The sequence below is a fragment of the Sapajus apella genome, unplaced genomic scaffold, assembly GCF_009761245.1.
Source record: "Sapajus apella isolate SASKATOON/1434 unplaced genomic scaffold, GSC_monkey_1.0 scaffold12, whole genome shotgun sequence".
NCBI lineage: Eukaryota > Metazoa > Chordata > Mammalia > Primates > Cebidae > Sapajus > Sapajus apella.
Window position 1 is genome coordinate 17,762,827 of NW_022436952.1, and position 13,758 is coordinate 17,776,584.

At 39.3% G+C, this 13,758-nt stretch overlaps 1 protein-coding gene across 4 annotated transcripts in view; it reads right to left on the minus strand.

Moving 5' to 3' along the window:
* Positions 1 to 1,075: 1,075 nt before the first annotated feature.
* ZNF286A (zinc finger protein 286A) overlaps positions 1,076 to 13,758 on the minus strand; it is a 27,613-nt gene continuing 14,930 nt past the window's right edge. For 3 of the 4 annotated variants that reach the window (XM_032280210.1, XM_032280207.1, XM_032280211.1), the window contains one exon: positions 3,419 to 6,337. In XM_032280210.1, coding sequence (XP_032136101.1) covers positions 5,106 to 6,337 — 1,232 coding nt within the window. In that variant the 3' untranslated portion in view covers positions 3,419 to 5,105. Of the gene's footprint in view, positions 1,562 to 3,418; positions 6,338 to 13,758 lie in introns of those variants that run through there. The other variant, XM_032280208.1, reaches the window with a different exon arrangement.

Below are 13,758 nucleotides of genomic sequence, written 5' to 3' on the forward strand. Positions count from 1 at the left end.
CAAGGCAGAAGGGTATTCCCCTGAATGTTGCTTCAGAATACTGTATATTACTACAGAATACAGAATACAGAAGGGAATCCCCTTCTGCCTTGTCAGTAAACTTATGGAGAGGGACAGCTCATATGGCTCTGGGTCCCAAGACTGCCCAGTTGGGGTCTAGAAAGAATTATGCAAGGAAGGGAAGAAAGCAATCTTCCAACCTGTGTCATCTTCTAATAAACACATATTTTTAAAAGTGAGAACACATCTAAGAAAATGAAAATTGAGAGACTTTTAATAGATAATTGATCTAGTTAACTGTTAATCAATTTGAATGATGTTTAGTACTCTTACATTATCATTTTTATATTTTGGGTGATATTACATTTTTCCCCCCAAACCAGATAGAATTAAAAACTTATACAAAATCAGATTTTTACCACATTTTGCCTAATATTTAAGGCAAAAAGTAGTTTTTTTTTTTGAGACAGAGTTTCGCTCTTGTTGCCTAGGATGGAGTGCATGATCTCAGCTCACTGAAACCTCCACTTCCCAGGTTCAAGCCATTCTCCTGCCTCAGCCTCCCGAGTAGGTGGGATTATAGGCATGTGCCACCATGCCCAGCTGACTTTGTATTTTTAGTAGAGACAGGTTTTCTCCATGTTGGTCAGGCTGGTCTTCCCGCCCTAAGGTGATCCGCCCACCTCGTCCGCCCAAAGTGCTGGGATTGCAGGCGTGAGCTACTGCACTGGCCCATTTTGCCTAATTTTAAGTGTGCTTTTTATACAAATTTTGTTTCTCCCTTCCCCCTCAATTAGCCCTACTGAGTGGTGCCTATACCTGCCCTGGGAACTCAGCACTACTTATTAGACACTACCTTCCTCTACTGCTTAACCTTCTTGCAGATACTCGGGCTGCTGAGGGCATCTCCCATCCCATCTTTCCAGAAGTTGTGAAGCCAGATAAACAACTAGAAATGGGATTGGTATCCTGAATGATATGGAGATATTTTATGGTTGGTGCTTTATTACATTTTAGGTTGGTTTTAAAATATGCTTAAAAAAGAAAAATTTAAAAGCAATTAACAAAAGTTTCAGAGAATACATATGCAAACATCTTTATTGACAAGTGAGCCAATAAGAGCATATTTAGTTCATAGATAATAAAAAACATTTGAAATGCGTAACATTAAAATGTCGACGATTCGTGTTGCAGTACAAACATGTGGCAGGTTAAACATCAGGCATAAAAAGGACAAATACTGACATGCAAAGGGCCAGAAATCCCAAGCCCTTTAACACTATTTAAAATGCTATTCAACTGCAAACTTCAGCCTCTGGAACCATCCCAGGTAGCTACTGGTTAAGTGATACTCAGTAGGAAAAAAAAAGGTTCTGGAAGGTCTGAAGGAGGCTGTGCAGAGAACAGCACCAGATGGACCCAAGAGCAGAAAGAAGTAAAATCTCATCTTTACGATAAGCCAGAGAGAACAGGATGATCACAGTTCTTCATGGATAAACAAAAGATGTGGAAAACACACCCACCCTTAAGTACTTCTACTGATGCATGCTCAGCCACTTCTCTATGGAGACAAGGAGAGAGAAAGAGAGCACCAAGTAGGAGTGGGGGACTCTTATTTAATGTCTGCCAGTTCCTTTAATCCTTATGACAACCTTATGAGCGGTCAATGATACATTCCCTTTGTTGAAACCTAATACAGATAAAGAAACTGAAACTCAGAGTAGGGAGTTTTTCAAAGTCACATGACTGCCTAGTGGGAGTGGCAGAATTCATACTCAACTCTGGAAAGCCCATGTTGGTCTTCTTTCCTTAGTCAAATTTTGGGCCTCAAATAAATTTCTTTTCACTCAAGAATTTGGCAAATTTCAATAACTTGAATTCTCTTGACAATACATAGTAACATCCTAGAATGAGGAGTATTTTGATGCGTCATTTCCCATCTCTTTTATTTTTCTGACCCCAATTATCTCTTGATAAGTTCAATTTTTCCATTCCACCTAATTTCTCTGACTGGTTTAAATCTTCTATCCCACTTCTTGATGAATGCTCTAGAACAGAGGTCAGCAAATATTTTCTGTAAACAGCGAAATAGTAAGTATTTCAGGCTTTTGGAGACATACAACCTACGATGGGCTATATCTCTACCAAAGTTATATGGTGAAACTTAATTCTATGATGATATTAGGAATTGTGGCCTTTTGGAGGTGATTAGGTCATAAGGGTAGAGCTCTCATGAATGGGATTAGTGCCCTTATAAGGGGCTGAAGATACCAGAGCTCTCCCCTTCTACCATGAGAAGACACAGTGAAAGTAATTTAACCAAGAAGCAGACCTTCACTAGACCCTAAATCTGTTGGCACCTTGATCTTGGAATTCCCAGCCTCCAAAACTGTCAGAAGTAATTTTCTGTTGTTTATAAGCTGCCCTTTTTGTGATATTAAAGCCCAAAGGCACTATCTCTGCTGTAGCTACTCAATTCTGCCATAGGACACAAAAGCAGTCAAAGACAACATGTAAATGAGTGAGTGTGACTGAATTCCAATAGAATGTTCTGAGAAATAGGTGGTTGGCCAGAGTTGGCCCATGAGTCCATGCCACAGATTGTCAATTCCTGTTCTAAACCATTAGTATTGAAGACTAAGTTATTGTGATAAAAGAGGTGAGTTCCTTTTCTTGCATTTTTTTTTTTTTTTTTTTTTTTTTTGGTAACAGTCTTGCTCTGTCAGCAAGGCTGGAGTGCAATGGCATGATCTCAGCTCACTGCAATCTGTCTCCTGGGTTCAAGCAATTCTCCTGTCTCAGCCTCCGAAGTTGCTGGGACCAAAGGTGCATGCCACCATGTCTGACTAATTTTTGTATTTTTAGTAGAGACGGGGTTTCAACATATTGGTCAGGCTGGTCTCGAATTCCTGACCTCAGGTGATGTACCTGCCTCAGCCTCCCAAAGTGCTGGGATTACAGGCGTGAGCCACTGTGCCCAGTTCCCTGTATTTTCTTGAACCAGTCATTCTCCTACTCTGACCTCTCAGACCCTAAGCCTTCCCACCCACCACAACCCCCTTCAATGTGTTTTTTGTTCATTTAAAAATCCTTTTGTGAAGAGTCCTTTCACTCTTGTCTCCTGTGATTTCCATCACTCCTGGATCTATAATCCATCATCCTTAATGATGATGCTCTCCACTAGCACTTCTTTAAACTCTACTTCCCTCATTTTCCCCAATCACAAAACTAAGGTCTACTGAGAGGGAATTACAAGAAGTCTTAAGAGAGATAATGTTGAAGGGGCAGGGGTACAGACTGATCTTGAAGGACAGGATTTAGGAGCGAAGATTAATTACATTTTTGCTACCACTTTTCATAGTTTTCTTTTCACACAACATGTATTATTTTATAGAATAAGAAAACATTGACATTTGTATAGTGTTTTGCTAAATATTTATTTGACCTTTTGCATTGTTTCCAATTCCTCACCAGTCTTTGGTCACCAATGTAACTTATGCTACTATGTCACTGTGGTTTCATGATTTGTCTACCTTCTTCAGAGGTCTCGGATAAAGACCAACCAACATATAGAGAATGACAATGATATGGTTTAGATCTGTGTCCCCACCCAAATCTCATGTTGAATTGTAATCCCCAGCATTGGAGGTGGGGCCTGGTGCAAGGTGACTGGATCATACAGGTAGTTTCTCAAGAATCTTAGCACCATTCCCCCTAGTGCTGTCTCATGATATAGAGGTCTCATGAGATTTAGTTAAAAAGTGTGTAGCATCTTCCCTCTCTCTCTTCCTCCTGCTCCATCCCTGTGAAGATACTTGCTCTGGCTCTGCCTTTTGCCATGAGTAAATGCTTCCTGAGGCCTCCCCAGTCATACCTCCTGTATAGCCCATGGAACCATTAGCTAATTAAACATTTTTTCTTTATAAATTACCCAGTCTCAAGCATTTCTTTATAGCAGTGTGAGACTGAACTAATAAAGACAACAACAACAACAAAAAGCAGGTAAATATTAAGTCCAGAGAAATGGCAACTTCTTCATAAAGGGAAGCTGCTTATCCTCAAGCAAGTCAATTGAGGACTATCCTATGAACTATTTTCTGTACCTGTTTTCCACTCATACAGGGAAGTATGCCCTGGTGTCTCACAGTTGCTTCAGTTCTTCTTTACTGGGACCCTAAATATAATAACACACTGAACCTATCAACTTTTCAGACCCTCAATATCCCTGGAGCTTTTTCTCAAAAGGACACAACACAGCTTACAGAAATAGAGAAATGAAGTCTCCCTGACACTTTGATTATAGAAAACCAAGGATTCATTCACTGCCAAGGATAAGAAAATAATAACTTGATCAACAACCACCGTTAAGATTTTGACTCATTCATTACTTCACATCAACTCCAAGGGAAACGGAAAATCAAAGAAGGTTACCACAGTAGAGGGATAACAATGATATAAATCAATGATGAACATAATCCATGTGAACATAACTTAGAATCATCTGTAAATGTTATACATCCTAGTTATGGTCATCAAATTGGACAGCAACTTGTTGGGGGAGGAAGGGAATCCTAATGACTTTCAACCCTGCCTTTTTGGTTTTTTATGGCTAATATAAAAGAAATGACAGTCTGGAGGAATTACACCATATGTATATCTAGATCTCTACTTGGGACTCACGGAGTAATAAATAACAACACTGTGTCTTCCTGATGAGGATATAAGCCCTCAGCCTAATCTACCCAATAAGAATTTCCTTACAAAGCGAGAGGCTACAACAAAGCTCTGGCATAACCCAGAGTGGAGAAAACTAGAATTTACAATGTTTGTACTGCTACCCACTCTCAGGGACTTCTTGAATTTCTACAAATAGCTATTTGAGAGGTTGGAGATTAAAATTTTGAAATTGCTGGCTAGATTTTATAATTATCAAATAATGTACATAAGGAACCTGTCTATGGCTCAAAACTATGTATTATAAATGAAATTAGATGCATAGAGAATTGGTCCTCACATGCATATTATGGATGGGTCTTCCACCTAAACACTCAAGTATTTAACATAGTGATAAAACCAACTTACATTTTTTTACATTCAGTAATTTTTTAGGGCCTCTCTTCAGTGTGAACTCTTTGATGTCTGATGAGAGATGAACTGCACTTAAAGCTTTTCCCACACTCAATACATCTAAAGGGTTTCTCTCCGGTGTGAGTTCTCTGATGTTGAATAAGAGCTGATGAATGAATGAAGGCTTTTCCACACTCACTACATTTGTATGGTTTCTTTCCAATATGAATTCTTTGATGTTTAGCAAAATTTGAGCTCCGGCTGAAGGTTTTCCCACATTCATTACACTCATAGGGTTTCTCTCCAGTATGAATTCTCTGATGTTGAACAAGATGTGTGCTCTGACTAAATGTTTTCCCACATTCGCTGCATTCATATGGCTTTTCTCCAGTATGAACCCTCTGATGCTTAGTTAGGGATGAGCAATGGCTAAAGGCTTTCCCACATTCTTGACATTTATAAGGTTTCTCTCCAGTATGAGTTCTTTGATGTTTAATGAGTGCTGATGAATGAATAAAAGCTTTATCACATTCATTACATTCATAAGGCTTCACTCCAGTATGAATCAACTGATGCTGCACAAGATGTGTACTTCGATTAAAACCTTTCCCACATTCATTGCATTCATAAGGTCTCTCTCCAATGTGAATTCTCTGATGTGTTGCAAGGGATGAGCTTTCTGTAAAGGTTTTCTTGCATTCACTGCATTCAAAGAGAATTCTAGTATGAGTTCTCTGGTGTTTAGTTAAATTAGCTCTGTGGCTAAAAGATTTCCCACATTCATTGCAGGTATAGGGTTTCTCTCCAGTATGGACTCTCTGGTGTCGAATAAGCACTGAATGGTAGGTGAAGAGTTCACCACAATCATTACATTTATGAGGTTTTTTCTCTTTATAAGTTCTCTGCTTTTTCATTAAGTTTGATTTTTGTTTCAATCTTTTTTCAAGTGTATGGAAGGCATAAGATCCTTTGGGAACTCTGTCTTCAGTGATAAGGACAGACTTCTGATTGAAGCTTTTCCAATACACATCATGCTCATGGTCTGTTTCCTCAGAGAGTGAATGCATGTGAGTGAACATTTCTCTCAAATGTCTCTCCCCATCTCCTTGCTGATTCTCTAACCAATTTTCACATTCAAGAGCTGTTTCCAAGTTGGAGTCACAGACACTATTTCTTGTCAGTCTGTCTATTATTGCAACTTTGCATGATTCTGCTTTAGAAAAATCTTGCACTGAAGTTGAATCCTTGCTCTCTGGTCTAGTCTTCATGTCTGAAAGACATTGGAAATGCAAATTTCCTTCGTTTTCTGTGCTCAACAAAAAGGCAGTTCTGTAATAGGTAAGAGTTAATGAAAGTGAAAAGCATGCCTTCAAGGAACAAGTGGATTTGACTCTTAGATGATTTGCAAAGAGAAACAAATGGAGGGAAACAAATGCTCAGAATATGCAGAGAAAATGAGTACATCCTATCCAGGAGTCAGAAGATGGGAAAGATGACAAGAAATGTAAGGGCAGAGATGCCAATAAAGACAAAGCAATATATCCATGGATGAGCAGGCAATGAGTACCCAGATCAGGATGGGGGAAAAAACAACATTTTATAGCATACATACTTGTTGTAATAAATTTCTAGGCACAGAACCATCTCAGTGTAGAGTACAGTTACGGCTTCTAAATTTTCAATATTCCAATCCTACTCACATCCAAATACATATTCCATTGCCAGTTTAATCTTCTTAACAATGCTTTTGTAACATTTCCCTGATCAAAAACCTCCTATGATCTCCTAAAGGCATAATGACAAATATATGAAATGATACATGCACAAGGCTATTCATTGAAGCACTAATTGAGGTAGCAAAAGACTGATAACATCTCACGTATCTTACTATACAGGAATGATTGAACATATAGTGGATATATACAATGGAGTACTTGCAACTCCTTAAAAAATGACAAAGATTTTTATATATTGTTATAAAGTGTCCACCAGGATATATTAGCTTAAGTAGAAAAAGCAAGATATAAATAAGCATAAACAGTTTGCTACTTTTTTGTAAAGAAAAAAGGGGGTACAAATACATACACTATTTTGTTACATTTTCAAACACAAAAACAAAAAAGGATAAATGGAAAACTAGTAAAAATTTGTACCTATAGGAAAAACATCAGAACAGGGGAGAGAAGGCAGAGATGGGAACTTAACCTCTCTAAATATATCTAATATAAATATAGTAGAATTTTTTATATCAAATATAAAGCTGATTTATAGAAATTATTGTTTTTTTTCTGAGACAGAGTTTCATTCTTGTTGCCCAGGCTGGAGTGCAATGGTGTGATTTCGGCTCACTGTAACCTCCACCTCCTGGGTTCAAGTGCTTCTCCTGCCTCAGCCTCTGCAGTAGCTGGGATTACAGGCATGCACCACCACACCCAGCTAATTTTATATTTTTAGGAGAGACAGAGTTTCTCCATTTTAGTCAGGGTGGTTTCAAACTCCAGACCTCAAGTGATCTGCCCACCTGGCCTTCCCAAAGTGCTGGGATTAAAGGTGTGAGCCACTGTGCCCAGCTGAGATAAAATATTTTAAACAGTGTAGTTCAAAGAAATAAACAGAGGAGTAAAATAGAAGAGCAAATACAGAAATAAAGTATATATAATAATAAAAGATAATATGATGGAGATATTTCAGTCAGTGAACAAAACATAGATTTGTTTCTCCAGTGATGCCACGGCAACTGATTAACTATTAGAAGAAAATTAAGTTAGATGAGTCACTCATTTCATACACTCAAATAAATTAATTCATTCATCAATTTATCTTCTATTCATTTTATTCAACAATTATTTATAGAATATCTTCCATGTATTAGGCTCCGAACTAGTCACTGGGGAAAAACAGTCACTATGCACATAGAGGAAGAAAGAATTCAATCTAATATTCACAAGCAAAATGTGAATTGCAGTTCTGCCACTTACTATCTGTGTAATACTGGGTGAATTATTTAACCTCTCTACTTCAGTTACCTTACATGTAAGAGGGGGCAATGACAGTACCCATCTCACAAAGAATGCTAGCAATACCTACATTAATGAGCATTAAATGCAAATATTTATGAAGCACTTAAAACTCTGACATAGCATAAGTGCTACATAAGTGTTTGTTAAATAAATAAAACATAAATTGATATAAGGCTTGTATAGGTAAGTAGAGGTAAAGATCTTCAAGTACGGTCTATGAACCCCTGGGAAACTGTAAGTTGTAAACTCCTTTCAAAATAACATTTAGATGTTACTTGCCTTTTTCATTGTCTCAACATTTTCAATGATGTTGTAAAAGTAATGGTAAAATTGCTAACAACTTAGTACAAATCAAGACAATGATACTAAACTTACTAGCAGTCATTGTATTCTTCCCCATCATGTACTCTTGGCTTAAAAAAAAAAGCCAGTTTTATTTTACAATGTCTAAGGAAGCAAAAACATTATTAATTTCATTGAATTTCAACCCTTGAAATGCCTTTTTTTTTCTTTTGAGACAGAGTCTCACTCTGTCACCCAGGCTGGAGTACAGTGGCACAATCTTGGCTCACTGCAACCTCCACCTCCCAGGTTCAAGTGATTCTCCTGCCTCAGCCTTCCGACTAGCTGAGACTACAGGCATGTGCCACCACACCCGGCTAATTTTTGTATTTTTAATAGAGACGGGGTTTCACAATGTTGGCCAGGCTGGTCTCGAACTCCTGACCTTGCGATCCGCCCACCTTAGCCTCCCAAGTGCTAGGATTACAGGTATGAGCCACCATGCCCGGCCAAAATGCCTTTTTAATATTCAGGGTTAATGAAATAGGAAATATTTATAAGACAATTCTGTTTATACCAAAGAACGATAGTCATCTTGCGGAAAACCACCATGTAATCATTTGAGTTGTGAGCTGAACCTACCACTTGTTTCAGAGACCACCATTTTCCCTGAAAGAATGACTGAATGGCAAACTATGTTATCTAACTTGAGTATTTGGCAGACAGTTTTAGGCAGAAATTATGAGTTGTGGAAAACTTTTATCTACCACCAAGAGCTTGATGGCTTCCTAAAACTTCTGATAAGGTCAGTTATGATACCAAAAGTTATAATATTTTAAAATATTGCACAATGTAAAGTGTCAATATAGATCCACATAACTTAGTGAACCAATACTGTCCAAAAGATTGACAGATTTTAATATATGAAAAATTCATGGATGTGGGTTCAGATTCCACATTGTACCTAGTCTTTCAGAAAGTACCACTTGTTCAGTTTTCGAGCTGTTTCAAAGAATAGCTATAATGACCTGAAAAGAATATAAAATACTCCTTCCTTTTCCAACTTATATCTGTACGATGCTGGATTTTCTTCATACATGTCAACCAGAACAACATATCATATCAAGCTGCATTCAGAAGCAGTTGTGAGAATATAGTTATCTTCTATTTATGAGATTAAACAGATTGGCAAAAGTATAAAACAATTCCATATTTCTTAATAAAATTGTTTTTTGTTAAATAAAATAGCTGGGTTTTTTAAAATAAAAATTATACTGTGGTAACATGTAACAGGTTTTAACTGTTTATTTCCATTTTTCTTTTAAGAGATGGGTATCACTGTATTGCTCAGGCTGGTCTCTAACTCCTGGACAACTGACCCACCCACCTTGGCATCCCAAAGCACTGGGTTTACAAGTGTGGACCACCACACTTGGTCAATTATTTGTAGATGAATTAGTTAGTAACTTAAAATTTTTCTCAGTTTCAACTTGTAGCATAATAACTATTGGTAGACACAACCCACATAAATGAAACACCTTTAGGGTCTTTAATAATTTTTAGTTACAGTAGGTCCTTTAATGCCAAAGCATTCAGAATTGCTACACTAGAGCACAGAGATGGAAGAAGAGTTAGCTATGAAATGAGGCTGGGATAATGAGTAAAAGCCAGATTTCACAAGATTCTGTAGATCTCCAGGGTTTTATCTGTTACCCTAAAGGCAGTGAGAAGCCACTGAACATGTTTCAAACAGAGTGATGACACGATCAGATTTGATTATGAAAATATCACTCTCACTACGATGTTGAGAATGAAGTATTGAGGGCAAAGGTGGAATCAGAAAGAGTATCACAGTATTCCAGGCAAACAAAAAATATATAAGGGGAAATTAACAGTGAAGAAAGACTTAGAATATAATTAAGTAAATACAGTGATGAATTGGATAAAGAAGAGAGGGGGAGACTGGCATGTACAATTTGATGACAATAAGTACCATTAAAACAATTATTGGAAAAGGATCCTGATGGGGGGGGATGGAAAATTTAGACTTATTTTAGACATTCAGTTTTAAACATGTTGTATTTGGGACTCATTTTGAAAGAAGGTAATTGGCTGTGGGAAGGATGAGACTAATGAAGGAGTAAGTAAAGGCTGCAAACAGTTGATCAGTTGGCCAAATCTGACCTTTGACATGTTTTCTTTGGCCCACGCTGTTTATGCAAACTTTTAAAATTAGTTATCCATGTTTAAAAATAGAATGATTACAGATAAATGAAAATTTGGGGTTTCTCTTTTGAAAGAAACTGGAAGCATACCGAATGACAACAACCATTTAGAGCAGGGATTCGCAACTACAGCCTACTGTCTACTTTTCTAAATCAATTTTTACTGGGACATATCCATTCATGCATGTATTACATTCATGCACATATTGTCTAGGGCTGCTTTCATGCTTCTGTAGCAGATTGAGTGACTGCAGAGATCATGTCCCACAAAGCCTAATTATTTACTACCTAGCCCTTTACACAAAAAGCTTGCCAGCCCTTGAGCTAGAGCTAATGGAGTAACGGCTACTCCTTTCAGTTGAGGCCTCTACTCTTCTAGTTCACCAGTTTCCACCCTTTTTGCTTAACTCACTGATATTTCCTCCTGGCCCATGTAAGTACTCAAGTTTATGACTCCACACATACAAAAGGAAGGGAGAGTAAAATCTAATTTTGAGCAATTTAAACATTTAATTGTTCAAAAAGAAGGCAAAGAAGATACACTCAGAGAAGAGGCAATTCCAAATGGATTAAGAATTTAAAGAATTTGGCGGGAGATCCAAGATGGCCAATTAGGAGCAGCTCAGGATTGCAGCTCCCAGTGAAAGCCTGGAGGGTGAGTGCATGCCGCATTTACAAACAGATTTTTATTGCCTACAGACCAAGAGATTCCCAGGCGGAGGAGCCCCACAGGTCACCAGCGCAGCTGTTTTGGCCAGTGCGGCTGCTTTGGCCAGCGCAGCTGTTTCGGCCAGCGCCCCAGCACCACGGGTCTCTGCACAAAATACATGGGTCCAGGTGCCGTTTTAGCTGGCGATTGGAGCTCCTGGGAGACAGAGTTGCCCATTCAACTGACAAAAATGGGGACTGAAATAGGGAGCCAGGCCAGGAGATTCCTGGACAGAAAAGTGCCATGAATCTCAGCATGGCTGTTTCAGCCGGTGCAGTGGGTCGCTGCACGGGAAATCACACAGATGCTGTTGCCTCTTCAGCAGGCGACTGGAACACCTGGGAGACAAAGTTGCCTGTTCAACTTAAAAAAAAAAAAAAAAAAAAAAAAACAAAGGGGTCTGAGGCAGGGAGACACGTGATCAGGCTCGGCTGGTCCCACCCAAATAAAAAAACAGCAATCTGAAACGCTCTGGGTTGAGTGTTTCACAGCAAGCACAGCTGAACTCGGGACAGTCCAACTCTGTGGGGGAGGGGCGTCTGCCATTACCAAGGCAGTCCACCACTATAGAGATAGTCCACCATTGCTGAGGCAGCCCGCCATTGCCAAGGCAGCCAACCATTACAGAGAGAGTCCGCCATTACAGAGGTGGAACGCCACTGCTGAGGCAGTTCTAACTACGTCCATATAAACAGGGCTGCAGGGAAGTTCACATAGCAGCTAGGTGGAGCCCACGGCAGCTCAGCAAAGCCTCTGCAGGCAGGCAGTGACTAGGCTGCCTCACCGCTGGACAGGGCAGCCCTGAAAAAAGGCAGCAGCATGACAGAAACTTATAAACAAAGCCCTAACTCCCCAGGACAGAGCATCTGGGGAAAAAAAAGGGGGGTTTATGAGTTCTGTTGCAGCAGACTTAAACGTACCTGCCCAGCAGCTCTGAATGAACAACGGAGCTCACAGGTCAGCACTTGAGCTCCTATAAAGGACAGACTGTCTCCTCAAGCAGCTCCCTGACCCTCATATATCCAAAGAGTCACTCATAAAGGAGAGCTCAGACTGACATCGGGCGGGTATCCTTCTGAGACAAAGACAGCAGAAGAAACTGGCAGCAACCCTTACTGTTCTGCAGCTGCTGCAGGTAATCCCGGGCAAGCAGGGCCTGGAGTGGACCTCAGCATTCCTACAGTAGAGGGGCCTGAATGTCAGAAGGAAAACTAAGAAACAGAAAGAAATAATTTCATCATCAACAAACTGGACGTCCACTCAGAGACCCAATCTGAAAGCCAACAACTACAAAGATGACAGGTGGATAAATCCACAAAGATGGGAAGAAATCAGCTCAAAACGGATGAAAACACTCGAAACCAGAACACCTCTCCTCCTACAAGGGATCACAACTCCTCACCATCAAGGGAACAAGGCTGGATGGAAAATGAGTGTGATGAATTGACACAATCAGGCTTCAGAAGGTGTGTAATAAGAAACTTCGCTCAGCTAAAAGAACATGTTCTAACCCAATGCAAAGAAACTAAGAACCTTGAAAAAAGATTTGATGAAATGCTAAAGAGAATAAACAACTCAGAGAGGAATATAAGTGAATTGGTGGAGCTGAAAAACACAACACGAGAACTTTACGAAGCATAGACAAGTTTCAACAGCCGAATTGACCAAGCAGAAAAAAGGATATCAGAGGTCGAATATCAACTCAATGAAATAAAACGAGAAGGCAAGATTAACGAAAAAAGAGTAAAAAGGAATGAACAAAGTCTTCAAGAAATACGGGACTATGTGAAAAGACCTAATCTACGTTCGATAGGTGTACCTGAACATGATGGAGAGAATGAATCCAAGCTGGAAAATACTCTTCAGGATATTATCCAGGAAAACTTCCCTAACCTAGCAAGGCAGGCCAATATTCAAGTCCAGGAAATACAGAGAACACCACAAAGATATTCCTCAAGAAGAGCAATCCCAAGGCACATAATCGTCAGATTCACCAGGGTTGAAATGAAGGAGAAAATGCTAAGGGCAGCCAGAGAGAAAGGTCAGGTTACCCACAAAGGGACGCCCATCAGACTCACAGCAGATCTCTTAGCAGAAACCCTACATGCCAGAAGAGAGTGGGGTCAATATTCAACTTCCTTAAAGAAAAGAACTTTCAACCCAGAATTTCATATCCAGCCAAACTAAGCTTCATAAGCGAAGGAGAAATAAAATCCTTTACGAACAAGCAAGTACTCAGAGATTTCATCCCCACCAAGCCTGCTTTACAAGAGCTCCTGAAAGAAGCATCAAACATAGAAAGGAATAACCAGTACCAGCCACTCCAAAAACATACGAAATGGTAAAGAGCATCGACACAATGAAGAAACTGCATCAACTAACAGGCAAAACAGCCAGCTAGTATCAATATGGCAGGATCAAATTCACACATAATAATATTAACCCTAAATGTAAA